Source organism: Somniosus microcephalus, chromosome 11 (assembly GCF_052327205.1).
Source record: "Somniosus microcephalus isolate GS21.2 chromosome 11, FLI_Smic_1.0, whole genome shotgun sequence".
NCBI classification, from domain to species: domain Eukaryota; kingdom Metazoa; phylum Chordata; class Chondrichthyes; order Squaliformes; family Somniosidae; genus Somniosus; species Somniosus microcephalus.
Window position 1 is genome coordinate 26,618,566 of NC_140997.1, and position 20,785 is coordinate 26,639,350.

General features: G+C 46.6%; 1 protein-coding gene across 1 annotated transcript in view; it reads left to right on the forward strand.

Annotated features, from left to right (window-relative positions):
• tex2l (testis expressed 2, like) overlaps positions 1-20,785 on the forward strand; it is a 155,276-nt gene that overhangs the window by 103,093 nt on the left and 31,398 nt on the right. The window contains exons 5-6 of the mRNA XM_086000390.1: positions 369-613; positions 20,366-20,512. Of these exons, the coding sequence (XP_085856516.1) occupies positions 369-613; positions 20,366-20,512 (392 nt within the window). The remainder of the gene's footprint in view (positions 1-368; positions 614-20,365; positions 20,513-20,785) is intronic.

The following is a 20,785-nucleotide window of genomic DNA, read 5'->3' on the forward strand; positions in this document are numbered from 1 at the left end:
GTCACCGACCTGAAACGTTAACTCTTGTTTCTCTCTCCACGGATGCTGTCTGGCCTCCTGAGTGCTTGTTATTTCAGATTTCCAGCATCCGCAGTATTTTGCTATTGTAGGAGAGATCTTCCTTTTTTCCACTCCTGATGCACGTCAGGGAGGCAATTTTGACTTTTTAGACGATTTTCCATTGACTACAACAGAAATGAATATCAGGAGAGGTGTTTAACGGATGGTCGGGCTGATAACGCACGTTTTACACCTTTGCCCAAAATCAAAATTACCCCTGCACCCCTAAAGTGTGCAATTCGGGAAACTGCGCAAACTGAGGCTTGTGGCATTTTTTGCCTGCTTAGACCATTTAATTTACCTTACAGGTCTTGCACCGAATCTCGGCTCCAGCCCGTTGGGGAGATTGGCTTACAGCAACAGCAACAGCAGCAGCAGAGGCAGCTCGGAAGATCTCCCCTCCCTTTTTAAAACCAAGGACTTGGCTGGAAACATCAGGCAGAAGATTCTGCTGGACTACAGCACATACATGTCGAAGTTGACTGCCTCCGACAGCTCCAGCCCTTTGCGGAGCCCCGACCATAGCGCCACCAGCAGCCCCACCAAGAACCAGGTAAGACAAAAGGGGGAAAAAGCTACCGCGCACTTGGGCTTGTGAAGATAAGCGAGCACAGTGTTAATAACATGCACACAGCTGGCCCATTGAGCACTGTGGGGCCAGCTGTGTAGGCAAGACCTTTAAACCTCACCGCTGTGTCGCAATGGCCTTTGTCAGAAGGTTTGCCAGATTATTGTCAAATGCATGCTGTACAAAATAAATCAGCAAGTTGGTTTTTGTTAGATCCGTGATTCTGAGAGTATGATGTTTTTCAATAACCACACGGATGCTGTAACTTAACAATCAACAGGTATTTACTGGAGTAGGGTAGTCTCAAGACTGGGGTACAGAGGCATGCTCAAGGCTTATATACAGGTGTGGTCACTGCCGGTACTACAGTATACAGGAGCTGTAAAAGTAGTTCTCTCTTAAAGGTACATACACTACAGTTTTCAATGTCACTCGCCTCCACCGAGAAAATTGAAACTAGCATTTACAGTGGCAGTTTGAAAACCTTTAAAGCATATTCCCCTCCTCCCCACTTTCATCTCTACATTTTTATCATCCACCAGCGCAGGGAATTTATTTAGATTGTTGATTCAACTGAGAACAAAACAGCCTTAACTACACTTGAAGAGAAAAGTTGTACTTCTTCCTGTCACTGGATCTGAAACTTCTGCGAGTAATGACTAATCACAAAGAATTTACAGCCCAGAAACCGGCCGCTCGGCCCAATAGGTCTGGGCTGGTGTTTCTGCTCCACACGAGCCTCCTTCAGCTAACCCTACCTGCATAACCTTCTATTCCTTTCTCATGCACTCATCCAGCTTTCCCTATTTCCCCTAATTCTCCTGTTTAAAACAGCTGGGGCGCTGACTCAAAGGCTGAGCGTAATACATTTATTTTAAATGAATTATTTACTCCAAACAAAGTTTGACTCGCTTGTTTAAAATATTTGTAAAATCGACATACAGGTGCACTTAGTGACAGTCTATACCTGTTTACGCTTTCATGTTATCCCCTCCCCCCCTTACACGGACCTTTCCCAGGTCATGTACCAACTGCAGGAGACAAGGCAGTGAGGGGGGGAGGGGGAACCTGCTTTTTGGGTCTCCACTGATCCTCCTCTTCCACCAGCCACTAGAAGATGTACGAGAATGCCTTGAAGGCAACTCAATCTTCTACTTTCCATTCTCCTGTGGAAAAGTTCCCTGTTTCCGTGCAGACCCACCTAAAACTATGGCGTGAATCTTAATCCCCAAAAAACCTGTGGGTTGGGGGTCGGATGAGATGTTAAAAAATTTTAAATCTCAAACCCGCCTCCAGCCCGCCCACTTCCGGGTTTATCGGAGGCGGGACAAGGGGCGGGTAGCCAACCCGCTCCCAGGAGGTGGAGTGGCCATTTAAATATTTTAATGAGGATGGCAGCCTCAGATTTAACCTGTTTTAAAGATTTCCCCCTGGCCAGCTGGGTTTCCCAGGCCTCGGGAAACTAGGAAGCTCAAGGGAGGCGAGGACAGCTTTGGGGAAAAGGTAAGTGCCCTTACAACACTTGTGTGGGCCAGGAGGAGTAGGAGTGCTTCTCCCCCAACACCCCCCCCCCCCAGGCCTCCCCAAGCTTACCTTCTTCCCTTGGATTGAACACCCCCTATCAGACCCGCCCATCTCCGATCGGGGATTGGACCTCCCCCGGATCGGGGATTGGACCTCCCCCCAGGATCTGACCTTGCCGCGGAGTCGGGGATCACACCTCCCACCTCCCCGGGGTCAGGTATTGGAACCCCCGAGGTCAGGGATCGGAACCCCCAGGATCAGAGATCGGACCCCTCCACCCCCACCCCACGCCCCCACTAACAGCTGCAGGCTCCTTACCTGGGGCTGCTGCCTGCTCCGGAGTGCTCCCCGCCCAACTGGAAGCCAAGCCTGTCAATCAGGTTGACATCTGGGCAGGGATCCTACTGTAAAAAAAAAAATACACACACTGTGGAGTCAAAGCTCAACAGCATGCTGGGCAACATGCACTTCTGGGTTTCCCGACCGAAACTCCGCCCCCCCCCCACTTACCAAACCTGCCCTAGTTAAGGTCGGGGCCAATGTGACTGAGATTGACAGCTCAGCTAAGTGGCACCAAGCTCCGTTCACCTACCACCCCCGTGCTCACTGACCTACATTGGCTCCCAGTCCACTAATGCCTCAAATTTAAAATTCTCATTATTGTGTTCAAATCCCTCCCATGTCCTCACCCCTCCCTATCTCTGTTTCCTCCTCCAGCCCTACAAGCCTCCGAGAGCTCTGCGTTCCTCCAATTCTGGCCTCTTGCGCATTCCCAACTTCCTTTGCCCCACCATTGGCAGGCATGTCTTCTGTTATCTAGGCCATAAACTCTGGAATTCCCTCCCTAAACCTCTCCACCTCACTCTCCTCCTTTAAGAGGCTCCTTACAAACGATCTCTTTGATCAAGCTTTTGGTCACCAGTCCTAATGTCTCCTTCTTTGGCTTGATGTCAACTTGTTTGTCTGATTTCGCACCTATTGAAGAGCCTTGTGATGCCTTTGTAAAGGCGCAATATAAATGCAAGTTGTTGTTGTAGAAGGACTCACAGGCTGATTTAACAGTCTGACAGGCTGCGATCTGAACGCTTCTTCCATGGTCTTTACCATCTTTATACCAGCCAATAGGGTGGTTAGTCCTATATGGCAAGGGAGAGAGGAGGGGATTGTGGGTTACCACAACCCAAGCGATGAGGGAAGGCCTCTTACACCCACCGGTCGTGAGTATCCCGTTGGATGTCAACCCAGGATTCAGAGCCAGAGCTCCAGTCTCCAATCGCCGGGACTGTCTGGAGCAGGATTCGAACCCTGAACCACCTTCTCACCAAGAAGGAATAGCTGAGTTCAAGCATCAGTAATCAATGCTGTTTGGCTTTGGACTCTGTGCAGGAGTCTGACACTCTAATGTTAGAGGCACCAAACCATGAACGCTAATACTGACATTATTAGTCCCCTTTTTCTAAAACTACTGCAGGTTGCTAGGTTATTGGGTTATTGCCTAGCAACCGCTAGTAAATGATAAAGTGCTTTGAAGCAAAATCAAGTCAGGTAATTGTAGCAAAACGGTGATGAGAAGTAAACATAGAAACATAGACGATAGGAGCAGGAGTAGGCCATTCGGCCCCTCGAGCCCACTCCGCCATTCAATGAGATCATGGCTGATCATCCAAATTCAGTACCCTGTCCCTGCTTTCTCCCCATATCCCTTGATCACTTTAGCCTCAAGAAATATATCCAACTCCTTCTTGAATATATTTAATGAATTGGCCTCAACTGCCTTGTGTGGCAGAGAATTCCACAGGTTCACCACTCTCTGGGTGAAGAAATTCCTCCTCATCTCAGTCCTAAATGGCTTGCCCCTTATCCTTAGACTGTGACCCCTGGTTCTGGACTCCCCGGCCATCGGGAACATCCTTCCTGCATCTAGTCTGTCTAGTCCTGTTAGAATTTTATGTTTCAATGAGATCCCCTCTCATTCTTCTAAACTCTAGCGAATATAAGCCTAATCGACCCAATCTCTCATACGTCATTCCTGCCATCCCAGGTATCAGTCTGGTGAATCTTCGCTGCACTCTCTCCATGGCAAGAACATCCTTCCTCAGATAAGGCGACCAAAACTGCACACAATACTCAAGGTGTGGTCTCACCAAGGCTCTGTACAACTGCAGCAAGACATCCTTGCTCCTGTACTCTCGTCCTCTTGCTATGAAGGCCAACATACCATTTGCCTTCTTAACTGCCTGCTGCAGCTGCATGCTTACCTTCAGCGGCTGGTGCACAAGGACACCCGGGTCTCGTTGCACTTCCCCTTTTCCCAATCTATTGCCGTTCAGATAATAATCTGTCTTCCTGTTTTTGCCACCGAAGTGGATAACCTTGCATTTATCCACATTATACTGCAGTACATTTAGCTTGAGGCAAATATGTGTTAAGAATCTACTATGCTCCAAACATAACTCTTTGTTGAGACAGACATTTTAAAATTGTGCACATCCAGGAATGTAGGAACAGTGGAACAGGTGTAGGCCATTTAGCCCCTCGAGCCTGTTCTGTCGTTCAATGAGATCAAGGCTGATCTGTGACCTAACTCCATATACCTGGGTTTGCCCATATCCTTTAGTACCTTTGGTTAACAGAAATCTACCAATCTCAGATTTAAAATTAATAATTGACCCAGCATCAATTGCTATTTGCGGAAGAGAGTTCCAAACTTCTACCACTCTTTGCCTGTAGAAGTGTTTCCTAACTTCACTCCTGAAAGGTCTGGCTCTAATTTTTAGACTATGACCCCTAGTCCTAGATTCCCCATCCAGTGGAAATCATTTCGCTCTATCTACCCTATCAGTTCCCCATAATATCTTGAAAACTTCGATCAGATCGCCACTTAATCTTCTAAATTCCAGGGAATCCAACCCTAGTTTGTGCAATCTTTCCTCATAATTTAACCCATGGAATCCAGGTATAATTCTCGTAAATCTACACTGCACTTCCGCCAAGGTCAGTATATCCCTCCTAAGGTGTGGTGCCCAGAACTGCTCACAGTGCTTCAGGTGTGGTCTAACCAGGGCTTTGTATAGCTGTAGCATGACTTCTGCCCCTTGTATTCTAATCCTCTAGATATAAATGCCAGCATTCCATTAGCCTTTTTGATTATTTTCTGTACCTGTCCATGACATTTTAATGATCTATGTACATGGACCCCCAAGTCTCGTTGGACCTCCACTGTTTCTAGCTTTTCACCATTTAGAAAGTACTCTGATCTATCCTTTTTAGGTCCAAAGTGGATGACCTCACACTTGCCGATACTGAAATTCATTTGCCACAGTTTTGCCCATTCACTTAATCTATTAATATCTCTTTGTAATTTTATGGTTCCATCTACACTGCTCACAATGCCACCTATCTTTGTGTCATCACAAACTTGGATATGTGGCTCTCTATCCCATCATCCAAGTCATTACTAAATTTGGTTCCTTGAGCAGTATGTAACTGAACCAACCAGGGGGCAGGCAACCTTAGATCTGGTCCTGTGTAATGAGACAGGATTAATAAAAAATGTCCTAGTAAAGGATCCCCTTGGAATGAGTGACCATAATATGGTTGAATTCCAAATTCAGTTTGAGGGTGAGAGAGTTGGATCTCAAACCAGCATACTGAGCTTAAATAAAGGAGACTATGAAGTTATGAGAGTAGAATTGACTAAAGTGGACTGGGAAAACAGATTAAAGTGTAAGACGATACAAGAGCAGTGGTCTACATTCAAGGAGATATTTCACATCTTTCAAGATAAATATATTCCACTGAGGAAAAAGGGGAGTAAAAGAAAAGACAGCCATCTGTGGCTTAGTAAAGTAATAAAGGATAGTATCCGACTGAAAACAAGGGCATATAAAGTAGCCAAATCTAGTGGGAGGTTAGAAGATTGGGAAGCATTTAAAAGCCAGCAAACAATAACTAAAAGATTAATTAAGAAAGGGAAGATAGATTATGAAAGTAAACTAGCAAAAAATATAAAAACAGATAGCAAGAGTTTCTACAGCTATATGAAAAGAAAAAGGGTGGCTAAAGTGAACGTTGGTCCCTTAGAGGATGAGACCAGGAAACTAGTGGTGGGGAACATGGAGATAGCAAAGACGCTGAACAAATATTTTGTATGAGTCTTTACAGTAGAGGACACTAAAAATATCCCAACACTGGACAAACAGGGGGCAATGGGGGGGGGAGCTAAACACGATTAAAATCACTAAGGAGATGGTACTCGGTAAAATAATGGGACTTAAGGCGGATAAATCCCCCGGACCTGATGGCCTACATCCTAGGGTCTTGAAAGAAGTGGCGGTAGGGATTGTGGATGCATTGGTGATTATTTTCCAAAACTCCCTGGACTCAGGAAAGGTCCCGGCAGATTGCAAAACTGCTAATGTAACACCCTTATTTAAGAAGGGAAGTAGACAAAAAGCTGGAAACTATAGACCAGTTAGCCTAACATCTGTGGTTGGCAAAATGTTGGAGTCCATTATTAAGGAAACAGTAACAGAGCATTTGGATAAACATAATTTAATAGGACAGAGTCAGCATGGTTTTACGAAGGGGAAGTCATGTTTGACAAATTTGCTCGAATTCTTTGAGGACATAACAAACAGGGTGGATAAAGAGGAACCAGTGGATGTAGTGTATTTGAACTTCCAAAAGGCATTTGACAAGGTTCCACACAAAAGATTACTGATCAAGATAAGAAATCACGGGATTGGGGGTAATATATTGGCATGGGTGGAAGATTGGCTATCTAACAGAAAACAAAGAGTTGGGATAAATGGTTCGTTCTCGGGCTGGCAATCAGTAACTAGTGGTGTTCCGCAGGGGTCAGTGCTGGGACCCCAACTCTTTACAATCTATATTAATGATTTGGAGGAAGGGACCGAGTGCAACATATCCAAGTTTGCCGACGATACAAAGATGGGAGGGAAAGCAGTGAGGTGAGGAGGACATAAAAAACCTGCAAAAGGACATAGACAGGCTAAGTGAGTGGGCAGAGATTTGGCAGATGGAATATAATATTGGAAAGTGTGAGGTTATGCACTTTGGCAGAAAAAATCAAAGAGCAAGTTATTATCTAAATGGAGAGAAACTGCAAAGTGCTACAGTACAAAGGGATCTGGGGGTCCTGGTGCATGAAACACAAAAAGTTAGTATGCAGGTGCAGCAGGTGATCAGGAAGGCCAATGGAATCTTGGCTTTTATTGCAAGGGGGATGGAGTATAAAAATAGGGAAGTCTTGCTGCAGTTATACAGGGTATTGGTGAGGCCACACCTGGAATACTGCGTGCAGTTTTGATTTCCATATTTAAGAAAAGATATACTTGCTCTCGAGGCAGTTCAGAGAAGGTTCACTCGGTTGATTCCGGAGATGAGGGGGTTGACGTATGAGGAAAGGTTGAGTAGGTTGGGCCTCTACTCATTGGAGTTCAGAAGAATGAGAGGCGATCTTATCGAAACATATAAGATTGTGAGGGGGCTTGATCGGGTGGATGCGGTGAGGATGTTTCCACTGATGGGTGAGATTAGAACTAGGGGGCATAATCTTAGAATAAGGGGCTGCCCTTTCAAAACTGAGATGAGGAGAAACTTCTTCACTCAGAGGGTAATAAATCTATGGAATTTGCTACCCCAGAGAGCTGTGGAAGCTGCAACATTAAATAAATTTAAAACGGAGATAGACAGTTTCCTAGCAGATAAGGGAATTAGGGGTTACGGGGAGAGGGCAGGGAAGTGGACGTGAGTCTAGATTCGGATCAGCCATGATCCTATTGAATGGCAGAGCAGGCCCGAGGGGCCGTATGGCCTACTCCTGCTCCTACTTCTTATGTTCTTATGAATAGTTGAGGCCCCAACACAGATCCCTGTGAGGTGCCACTAATCACATCCTGCCAATTAGAGTACCTGCCCATTATCCCTACTCTCTGTCTCCTGCTGCTCAGCCAATCTCCTAACCAAGTCAATAATTTGTCCTCAATTCCATGAGCTTCAACTTTAGCTAACAGTCTCTTATGAGGGACTTTATTGAATGCCTTCTGGAAGTCCATATAAATAACATCCCTAGACATTGCCCTGTCCACATCTTTAGTCGCCTCTTCAAAAAATTCAATCAGCTTCGTTAGGCATGACCTACCCTTTACAAATCCATGCTGGCTCTCTCTGATCAGCTGAAAATGTTCAAGGTGTTCAGTCACTCTATCCTTAATTATAAACTCTAGCGGCTAAAAATTGAGTAGCGCCCCAATCTAACTTCGCCGGGGCGCTAAAAGTAGCGCCCTGGAAAAATTAGCGTCCCCGCGCCGGAAATTGAGTGGTTGCGCCCAAAGAGGGAAGCAGGGTGCTACTGGAGGTGCCCCGCATCCCTCTTGGGGCGCTGTGAGTCAATATTGCGGCGTTACGCTGCGGCACATCGCACCACGGTATTGCAGGCCTTCCTCCCCTTCTTAAAGGGGAGGGGCCTTGTGCAGTGCGACCTGGGGCCCAGCTGGGCCCCCGGGGATCGGGAGTGCAGGCAAAAGAGCCCGGCACTCAAGAGAAGTGCCGGACTCTTGGAGCGCAGCCAGCACTCCACGGTGGGGGGGGCGTGTTTCAGGAGGTCTGGGACAGGAACGCAGTAACAAAAATGGCCGCCCTGCACCTCGCCTTTAAATTGCGCCTCCCAGGCCACAGGTACGCCCCCCTGACCCCGTCGGACATAGCGTCCGGCGGTAAATCAGGGGGCGCTCCCGAAGATCGTGGCCGGGGCGTGAGTGGAACGCTGCGCACACCAATGACATCATCGCCAATGGCGCAGCGCCACAGGACGCTACCGGTTAGCGCCACCACTAACCTCCCGCTAAATTTTGCGGGAGGCGTGGGCAGTGCCGCGCCCGGGCGCTAGTTGGTTTGCGTCCCGTTAGCGCCCTCTTAAGGCGCTAACGGGAGTCGCAACCAACTGAATTTTTCCCACTAGTAATTTCCCGCAAAGGTGTTGGGCTAACTGGTCTATAATTCCATGGTTTCCCTCTCTCAACTTTCTTAAATAGCGGGGTGACGTGCAATTTTCCAATCTAAAGGAACGTTTTCTGAATCTATCAAGACTCTCAGGGACTTCTCTTTTAACCCTAGCGCTGCACTCACTTTGTAACTGGAATGTTTTTGGTTTAGCTCATGGAATACATTATTTTTGAAATCCAGCGGCACAAATACAAAGGGGAGATGCCAAAGGGCAGCGATTAAAGTCACCATGCTAGGCTCTTTGGTGGCCTGGAGATGGATGAGGACAACAAAAGAAGCCACTCGGGCATGAAGTCAGTCCAGCATTGACACTGGTACGGTGTCATCAGTGAAACCATGAATAACACAAAAGGTCAGTTAGAGCACATGCAACAGTAAGATTTTAAAACAGTTAAAAGAAAACTTTGACCAAGTAAGGGTCATTCAAGCATTGAGCCAATTCAATGGACTGAACCAACTTGCATGATCATAGACTTCCTGCAGGTTATTTAATCTTTGCTGAAAGACAGGAAGGGAAATAATGCCAGGCCGGGAGTTGTACTGAGTGAACTGCCCCAGGAATTGGTGCCATTTCTAATCTATAGAAGCAACTTGGCTTCAGAAATGCAATGCAAGTTGGTCAATTTGGCAGATCGGGGAAGGGATGCAGTCAAATCTGATGAAGCAGCTGAGGAACTCTAGAGGGAGCTAAGTAGAATTATGGAAGATGTGATTCAATACAGATAACTACAAGTACAAGGTTGAAGAAGAAATGCAGACATACTTCCTCAATAATGTTGAACTGGCTAGAGAAGAGACTGAAAGAGTTCTAGGGGCTTTGGTTCTGCAATAACCAACCAAACAAACAGAATGTTGAACTGTACTGTCATATCAGTACAGTATAAGACTGAGGCTCTGATTAGGTCCCATCTTAAGTATTGTGTACAATTCCAGTCAACACCAACAACTTGCATATATATAGGGGGAGAAATTCATTATCGCCATGTTTGGGGGTGGTAACCTTTGAAAAGATTTGAGTACAGGAGTAAAGAAGTCTTACTCCAATTATATAGGGCCTTGGTGAGACCACACCTGGAGTACTGTGTACAATTTTGGTCTCCTTACCTAAGGAAGGATATACTTGCCATAGAAGGAGTGCAACGAAGGTTCACGAGATTGATTCCTGGGATGGTGGGACTGTCGTATGAGAAGAGATTGAGTAAACTAGGCCTGTATTCTCTTGAATTCAGAAGAATGAGAGGGGATCTCGTTGAAGCATACAAAATTATTACAGGGCTTGATAGGGTGGATGCTGGGAGAATTTTTCCCTTGGCTGGGGAGTCTAGAACCAGGGGCCAAGCTTCAGGATAAAGGGTAGGCCATTCAGGACTGAGATGAGAAGAATCTTTGGAATTCACTACCCCAGAGGGCTGTGGAGGCTCAGTCATTGGGTATATTCAAAACAGAAGTTGATAGATTTCTGACTAGTAAGGGCATCAAGGGATATGGCGATAGGGCCGGTGAATGGAGTTGAGGCAGAAGATCAGCCATGATCTCTTTGAATGGCGGAGCAGGCTCGAAGGGCCGAATGGCCTACTCCTGCTCCTATTTCTTATGTTCTTATGAAAGCTGGGAAACATAGCGCCAGGCACTAATGATTCCCATCTTTCGCGAAATTAGGTTTAGCTCTCCAGGAAGGAAGTGGAACACTAAATCAAGCGCTCCACTTCCTTCCTGGAGCACTAAAGGACGCAGGCGGGACGTTGGTTGTGCAGCGCTGCCGCGTTCCGAGGCTCCTTCCCTCCCTTAAAGGGAAGGGCCATCGCTGCAGGCTCTTCATTGGGACCAGTCAGCTGGGCCCCAATGGAGGCAGAGTGCCAGGCTGATCGATCACAGCCCAGGAGAAGGAAAAAAATTGACCCACACAGTTAAAAAAGTTTAGGCACTTACCTCGGCAACCTCCTCTTTAACCTTTGCCCCCGAAGCGCCCGGCCTTCCGAACAACGCCTCCTGCAGCTGTCGGCGTTGTCGCCCGGCGATGCTGCAGGGGGCGGAACCAAAGTTCGGGTCCGGGGTGCAACCGGGGCGATGCGCGCAGCAATGACGTCACGATCTCCAGGTGAAGGAAATCGGGGCGCAACGCCATACCACCGCCACAAACCTCCCAACAAATTTAGCGGGAGGCGATATTCTCGCCGTGCCTGGGCGGTAAGTGGTTAGCGCCCCGTTATCGCCCCCCTGGAGGCAATAACGGGAGGCGCAAAGGTAACCAATTTCTCCCCTTAGGGCCTTTAAGAAGTAAAACGTCTCAAGTCGCTTCACAGGAGAGTAATCATACAAAATTTGACGCCGAGCCACATAAGGAGATGTTAGATCAGGTTTGGTCAAAGAGATAGGTTTTAAGGAGCGTCTTAAAGGAGGAGAGAGAGAGGTAGAAAGGGGAAGAAGGTCAGGGAGGGAATTCCAGAGCTTAGGGCAGAGGCAGCTGAAGGCACGGCTGTCAATGGAGGGCAAAAGTAAACGGGGATGTTCAAGAGGCCAGAATTGGAGGAGCACAGATTTCTCAAAGGGTTGGAGGAGGTCACAGAGATAGGGAGGGGGTGCGGCCATGGAGCGATTTGAACACAAGGACCATGGTACAATGGAAACATCCAAGTCCTGGAGGTGGTGCAGAGAAGGACCATGAGACTGATCCCTAGTGTCAGAGAAACTGAGCAACGGTTAGGAAACATTTCTGAGGCCCCCCTCCACCGCTGGAAGTATGGCAGGGTGGGACTTCCAGCTGACAATCTCCTGTGGCCCAGACCCTATCCCAAACACCAGAGCTGGTGTCGTTTGCATAGAAGGGTGAGCGCCTGCACCATTTCCAGCGTTACTGTGGTGTCCACACTGGCAGGGGCTTTGAACTTGTCATTGCCAAGATATTACTGGGCTGGACCTTTGGCCAAAGAACCATTAAAAATTATTTTTAAACTGTACAAATCTGAAGTTCCTGCTTTCCAAACATCAATCAATCACTCTGTAGTATCTCGTCATCATAAATATAATTTGGCATCCCCGGTGAATCCATGCTGTATGCTTTAATTTCCTTTCTATAATGGGGTGCCCAAAACTGCACTCAGTATCTAACGGTGACCTAACCAATATTTTGCTCATGGCGGATGAGATGGCGCCGGTTCGCAGGCTGGCAGTCAGAGTTCTCTCCCTGTGGTTATTGATAGCCTTCTCCATTAAAAACAGTGAAAATATACAGGGCTGGATTCTCTTGCTCGGGGTGCAGTGCCAGCAGGGCCAGACTTTCACCCACCCCTCTGACTCCACCCTAACCCCCAACCCTGGGTCAGGGGTCATTGACGAGGCCCGTCGCTAAGAGGGGGCTTCCCAACCACACAACCCCAGCAGTGCTCTGGGGGCTTGCACTGCAGCACCAGAAGAGGTGGTCAGTCGTTTAAAGGGGGCAGATATACCCCGAAGATCAGGGAATGGGTAGCCTAGTGACAAAATGCACTTTTATCTCTCAGGGATCGATTACCTTAGTGGTGGCTGGTTCTGAAGCCTTTCCATGGACCTCAATAGAACCTACGGCAGATCACAGTTGGTGAGAGTTTCATTGGGCCGTACAAGGGCTGGTTCCGAAGCCTTTCCATGGACCTCAGTAGAACTTACGCCAGATCACAGTTGGTGAGAGTTTCATTGGGCCTTACACGGGCATAAAGTGCAGAATTGGTAGCAGCCTGAGAACTCCTCCAGATGCACCACCTTGAGGTAGGGGGCGGGTGGATGCTCACCCACTCCTCCTCCCTCTTTTAGAATTTCTTGGGCAGGTTACACGGGGCCGAATCCCTGCTCTCCACTCTCTCTGGCCCCCAGAGTTTCAGGCCCATAGCGTACAGTGCACACGGCACGTACATTGTGGTAATGGGTGAGCCTTTACTGAGCAGCTGGAGTTGTGAACTACCCTGGGACTGATTCCAGGTAGTAACCATGGTGCTCGTGTGTCCTGCTGAACTCACCCACTGTGCAAGTGTTTGGTAGTTTTTCAATGTGCCACAAAGTCTTGGACAGTTATCTTATTTGGGCAGGGTGGACTGCATCCAGGTGCATGATGTGTTGCATATATATATGGGGAGGGGGGGCGGCTGCTGTTGATGTGCAGTCTCGCTGCTAGCAATAAGTCAGGAAAAGGAATTTTGAACAATTTCTCCTGGTTTACCTCAGGTGACCTCCTCACACTGAGCGATTCTCCGACGTGCCTCAATCCACCTGGTGGGTTGGAGGTCCTAACGTTGCCACCTTAATGAGTTGCGCCAATGTACTACGGTTAAGTGGAAGACAAAAAGCTTGCCAGTGTTAGGATCGAGGGCCTTCCCATTCTGATCGCCCATGAGGCAGTGCACTGCTCTGGTTGCTAGGTGATTTTCTTGATGTCAAATGGCACCTAAAGCTAGCAAGGCCGGATCTTTGGGAATGACCAGAAAAGGTGGAGAATTGCGCCCTCCCCGTACAGCCTCTCCAACAATCTGTCATGGCTCCAGGATGCCACCTGCGCAGGTGGGTATGGGTGTGGTCTGCCCTGAGGTTCATTTTAATTTGCTCCTCTTTCGCGCCTGAACAACAGCAGCGACCGAGCACTCCATGGGAACCGTTTTATTGGCTCATAGTGTCCCCACCCCTCTCTTTACTATCCTCTTACTTCTGATGTACTTTGCAGTTACACTTCATGTTGCTTCATGCTCTGTCTAAGCCTTCCTAAGGTCCCTTGTTGCTTTATACACACATATATTGGCCTGGTGCCCTGGCCTATATTTATCCCTCAATCAACACTAAAAGCAGATGATCTGGTCATTACCACGTTGTTTGCGGGAGCTTGCTGTGCGCTAATCGGTTGCTGCGTTTCCTACATTTCAACAGTGACTACACTTCAAAAGTATTTAATTGGCTGTAAAGACCTTTGGGATGTCCTGAGGTTGTGAATAGCGCTGTATAAATGCAAGTTCTTATCTTTTATATATATATATATACACACATACACTCTTCAGCAATTTGTACCATGTTAACAGTAAATATTCCCCAGCCTCTTTTTTCCCATTTTCTGTAATATCAATCAATAGGGCTATATTCTGTCTAGGAAAGTTACAGTCGATCAGGTTGAAGGCCAATACCTGGCTAGCTACATACGTATGAAGCAGTTTGCCAATTCACAGATTTGTATCTCACAGCACTCCTTTGCTGCTCCTTAGCTCGAAAGCAGTGCCAGCAAGAATTTTGACATTGTTTACTTTGACTGCACCACCATTTTAATTTTAAAATCCTGTGAACAAATTACAGCTTTATCTATAACTCCCCTCAGAATGTAGAGGCATCAGCCAAAGGTGAGAGACTATAGCCAAGATATAGAGCTGCTGAACAGTGCAGAGAATGAAGAATCATTTTACTGTTAAAGTTTATTTGCCTCATGATTTAAATGTACATTTCCAACATTACAAACTATGTCCCATTCACAATAAGCAAAATACTGCGGATGCTGGAAATCTGAAATACAGGAAACTCTCTTTTTATCGGCACCTAAATAACCGGAAATCTCTCTTAACCGGCAAAATTCAGCAGTAGGTTCAGGTAAGTTTTACTTCATATTAGTGACCGTGTAACCGGGGTTCCTGGATCTGTGGCCATGTAACCGGGGTTCCTGCACCTGTTGCCATGCAACAGGGACGCTTGGATCTGTGGCCGTGTACGGGGCTCTCGTACCTTAGTAAGTATACCTCTCTGTAATCCGGACTTTTTGATCAACCGGCACCACGCCGGTCCTGTCGGTGCCGGATAACAAAGAGTTTCCTGTAACTGCAAAAAATGCTGGAAACACTCAGCAGGCCAGGCAGCATCCGTGGAGAGAGAAACAGAGTTAACGTTTCAGGTCTGTGACCCTTCGAAGGGTCACAGACCTGAAACGCTAATTCTGTTTCTCTCTCCATGGATGCCACTTGGCCTGCTGAGTGTTTCCAGCATTTTCTGTTGTTTATTTCTTATGTCCCATTCACCTCCATTCTACAGAATTCCTGATAACATTTATAATGAAATATAAATTGTTCCCATTCACGTTGAAATATTCAGCACATTAGATGGAGTCAAACTGTTGCCAAACCCTACCTCGGGACATTGGCACATTTTAGAAGTATAGTCAATTTTGTCTCAAATACACTTTATGTGAAGTGTTTTTTTTAAATTTATGTTGAAATGCTGAATGATTGATGAAAGAGGTACTGACACAAAGATTTTTGTAATTGCCCATTTTCAACTGGTGTGGATAGAAATCCTGATCCCGGCGTACATTTTCTTGGCAAGTTATTAACCAAGATTCAGCTGTGCTTTCATTTTGTCTGCCCATCTGGGAAATGGCTGCTGCTATAATAGTACAGGAGGGAAAAACCTCCCCTGGAGCGGAGCAAACAGAGCCAAGATATGAGGACTGACCTGCAAATAGAGAAACACAGGACAAGAGGGATTACAGCTAGCAGGAGGTGATAAGAAAAACCAGAGGTCTCGGTAGAAAGATTCATTTGATCAAATATCTTAAAATTCTGTGAAGGCTAACAATTTTAACCCAAGTTAAATTTATAACAGAAACATTGCACTAAATGTGTAGAAATCAGTGCAAACATTTTTACCTGTAATTATGCTTTTAAATCAGATACCCTGTTCTCTTTAACTGCCCATAAGAACTTACGAGACTTTTCAAAAGTGATATACGATACATATTTGCAGTAAAAAAAAATGTTGAGCACGCAATGTGTAGGGAGGACAATGATATACTTTTGATTGCAGCTGAATTAAGTAACGGGTCAATGATTTACTCCCATATTTGCCTTTCAGAATAAAATGATTGAGTACAAATCATAGTGGGGTCGTAGTGGCTGAATACCTGATTAAATGTTAAGCCTTCTCTTTTATAAGCTGAACTGCAGAACGTGAAGCTTCATTATATACTGGGGCCTGTAGCTGTGTTGTCAGGTGCTAAGGCCTGCTGTGCATCCTTATGTACAGCACATAATAATGTGGTAGGGAAGCACTTGTGACACTGAGGGGCTGCGCATCAGATGTACCACAGCCTCATTAAAGCCATGTAAAAAATATTAATTCAGTCTTGGCCCTGTAATGTGTTCTCAGTGCCTTATAAATGCTCAGATCGCGGAGCGCCCTCTTCAAATGGGTGCAGCTTGACATGTTCCCTTTGCTCTGTTGGGTGCCTTTTCTTTAAGGGATGCAGTTTTGTCGTTGCAGGAAGGAGCCATAGTTTGATTCGGTGACTTGTTTTGCCTTGTTTGTTGTGTTGCATGTATTCCCAGGTTGTTCAAGCTGCGTTTCATCTCCCATTGCCAAGTGTGAGGCAATGCAGCACTGCTATTGCACTGCCTAAGGTTGGCTGTCCCATTGGACACCCCTCTGTACCTACACAGGAGGAGGAACAAGAAGATCAGGGGAGATGTGAAATGGAGGTTTTTTTTTACTCCACAGGCAAATCGATAAGAACCTGCCCTTATAAGGCCACTGATTCATCCTGGCCAAGGATGACTATTTGGATAAGTCTGAGGAGGCATATCTTTGGAAACTGAGGGCAACCATGACAGAACTGTGCGATCTCCTGCAACCAGCCCTAGAATCCATTTCCAGGACATGGCAGCACTGAATGGCAGTCAACATGACGGCTGCCTTGAAGTTTTTCATCATGAAATCCTTCCAAATGGAAGAAATTTTTCTAATATTTTTCAAATACCTGTTAAGTACAAAGAAAGCTCTGTTCTTAAAAGGCATCCCATAAAGTTTTTTTCTTTAAATGAATAACATGATAAATTGTCAGTGTTTTTTAAAAGAAAATCTGCTAAAGGTCGTAGTTGTGGTTGATGGAAAAGGGAAGCACAAATAAGGCTGGTAGTGCACATGGTGTTTCATTCTGCAATTTATCAGTGCATTGTGCAGTTAACCAACATCTTTTGTTTTGGGTGAATGACTTCATTAATTTCCCTATGGAAAACAGTCAGCAGCATGAAGGAGCCCTGCACTTGTACCGTCTGGCTGGAATCCTAAAGTGCAGGCCATTATTGATGGCGCTCATCTGACCATATGAGCACCTAACCTCAGAGGGTGCCTCTTTATGAACAGAAAAGGCTTCCACTGCATCAGTTGGTATATGACCGCAGGAAGAAAACCACGCACATTAATGCTTGCCACCACCTCCCAACCGCCCCCCCCCCCCCACCGCCCGGTTCATTCATTTTACAGGAATCAGTTGTGCCCCATTGGGGTGCCAGGAAAACTAGATGGATGCTTGCTAGTGGGACAAGGCGAATGACCCCTTTGAGAAACATGGGCCAAACCTGAAGAAAGGTACAGAGCTGCTTGAATCTCGATGGAGGATGTGATTTGGATGCTTAAGCAAAGATCCTGGTTTACTGACAAATCTGGCAGAGTTCTGCCTACAGACTGGTCAAGATTACTACGGTCTGCTACACCTTACAGAATCTTGCCTGGTAAAGGGGCATTTCTGTGGAGCCGGTTGAATTGGGGAGCTAAACTGAATGGATTGCAGAAAAGGAACCAAGAAGCAGAAGACTAGAGGATCAATAAGGACCTGCACTTATGAGGCATCCCATTTACACTGGCCAAAGATGAGTTATTTGGCTATACCTCAGGAGATGTGCCTTTAGAAACTTTGGAGCGAACTTTCTTCCCTATTGTTCAGTATGAATAGGGTGATAGCGGCTCAAAATGATTTTATTTTATTAATTGTGCCGATTTTGTGCCCGAGGCCCACCTGATGCAATTTTTGAGCAGCCCTCAATTTAGGCGGCCAGTGCTTCTGCCCAAAATAGGTGGGAGCCTCATTAAAATATTTAAATCAGGGTTCTAAAGTGCATTTAGGACCCCGCTGCAATTTTAGACTTCCAGCAGGCACCTGCCCACCGCCCAACCAATTTACTGATTGCTGCAAATCCCCCCCCCCCTTCATTTCCCAAGTGAGTCCATGACAGAACTGTGCTGTCTCCTGCAGCCAGGCTTCGAAGCTGCTTCAGGACATGACAGCTCTCTGAGTGTCTGTCAAGATGACAGCTGCTTTGAAGTGTTTAGCCATGGAGTCTTTCCAATGAAGAGTGGGAGATGAATGTCAAATCTTTCAATCTACAGTTCATCGGTGAATCATGCCGAGCCACCCACACAACCTGCAAGAGTCATAAAGCCAGCTCTCATTGAAGACACCTTCACTTAAGTCTCTCTAATATCCCAGACAGAACAGTCAACTGCACATGTGCCCAAAACTTTTGCAAACCCAACATTGCCTTCAGCTTATTTGAACACCTACGAGTAGCACTGCTGTGCTTCGCTACTACATGAATGTTGGTTATTACCAAATGAACTCTCATGACACCTAGTTGAGCAAAATCTATGAACCTTTACACTGTGTTGAGCAGGTGTGCTCAGTCTTTTTTTTGATCCCCCCGCCCCCTTCCGTTTTTCCCCTTTTATGATGATGTATGATGCATGCCTTCTACTTCCTGTTCATGTGCTCCATCTAAATGCTTCCCCCGTGAGAGGAAGAAATAAGGAGGATGACAGCCTCCTGGGATGGAAGTCATCTAGTACTTTCTCATACTGGGGCAGTTAATGGCACTGCAAGTATAGACATTATGGGTATTGTGTGCTGTCGAACATATCTGCGGTCATTTAAGCGCGGTGACAGAGATGGCATCACAGCTAGCAATGCTATTACAGGTGATGTAAGAAAACTACTAGGCACTTGGTCTGAGTATTAAACAAGGCTTTAATCAACTGTTTTTCAACATGGAGATCTAGTTGTGTCCTTCACTAGTTCCTGTTAAAGAATGTCCTGAGCAAGCTGGGCCCGTGCCCGAGTATTTATACCCTCCCTGGACAGCGCCACCAGCAGGCTGCCCAGTATCATTTCATAAGTCATTTCCACATGAATGACAAGATTCATGTCAACAGGGATTCAAGGGCAGCTACAGGTGCACCTGGAACTGCCAGTGCATTGCCGCTGATATTACAGCTGGTCCTGACGTTCAGGGGGCCGATTTTGACTCCCTGGTGGGAACGTGGGCTAGCGAGTGGTCGGTCGGTCCATGAGTGACAGCGGGAAGCCCAGACGATCTTAGCGGCCGGGCCTCATTATTATTCTGCAGGACGGATTCCTGCCCGAAGCTGGCGCAAATAATGAGGCCGGCGGGCAGCAGGAACCCAAGGGAACGGTCCTTAGTATAACGTAAGTGGTCGGGGGGGAGATCCAGAGGCGATTCCAGTTGGGCGGAGGGAGGCCTGGGCAGGGTTTTTTGTAGGGCCCAGAGGAGCAATCCTGCTTCTGCTGTCCTACAGGGAAACTACAAAAAACTTAAACAGATCTACCTTTTTGGGCCTCTTCTTGCCCCGACTCCTGTTCCAGGCAGGTGTGTCGGGCAGAGATAAGAACATAAGAAATAGGAGCAGGGATAGGCCACTTGGCCCCTCGAGCCTGCTCCGCCATTCAATAAGATCACGGCTGATCTTGGGCTCAAAGTCACTTCCCTGCCCGCTCCCCATAACCCTTCACTCCTTTATCTTGCAAAAATCTGTCTATCTCCACCTTAAATGTATTTAATGACCCAGCCTCCACGGCTCTCTGGGGCAGAGAATTCCACAGATTTACGACCCTCTGAGAGAAGAAATTCCTCCTCATCTCAGTTCTAAAAGGGAGACCCTTAATCCTAAAACTGTGCCCCCGAGTTCTAGATTTCCCCACGAGGGGAAACATCCTCTCTGAAGGCCTGGGGTTAATATTGCAGTCCAGTCCCAATGACGTCATCGGGATCCGATCTACATATTTAAACAAGTGTCCTTGGCACGTGCAAGTTAAAATGGCAGTCAGAAGGATCAGGCCGGGAGGCCAGCGGGTAAGTCTCCCATTCCATTTTAACCGCGCCCCCTGCCCAGTTTCTGCCAGGCCGTTGAGTTAAAATTCCCCCCACAGTTTTAATTTACTCTGTGCCAGCTGTTCCTTGAGGGATAAATCGGACAGCTGTGCATAATGGACAAATCACTCACAATCAAACCAGTCCATTATAAGCAGTACTCAAAAATGTTCTTCTTGCGTGTCCTGCAAGAAATCCTATCTGACGAGCTCCTGTTTGACTTCAGTGCTTTTTTCCCTCTGTCTCTCAGATGCCTGGTGATGTCCCAGTCGGTGGGGAACCCCAAGTGTCCTGGATAAACGCAGTGATTGGACGGATCTTCTGGGACTTTTTACGGGAAAAGTACTGGGCAGATCAAGTTGCTTGCAAAGTTCAGAAGAAACTAAGCAAGATCAGGGTGAGCTGAATGAATGTTCAGAGTGGCTGCTGTGTGTAATGGAAATGGCTGCAGAGTTCAGTGAGCCTCTCAGCACGACGGATACTGGCATCAACCAGCTCTCTCAGGTTAAGTTTGGTGTGCAAATTACTGCATTAGTAGAATCATAAAAAATACAGCACAGAGGGAACTCGTTTGGCCCAGCGTACCTGTGCTAACACTTCAAGTGGATTTATTCTTATAATAACAAAAAAGAAGAAAAACATGATTTACATTATAAAAACATCTGGTCTG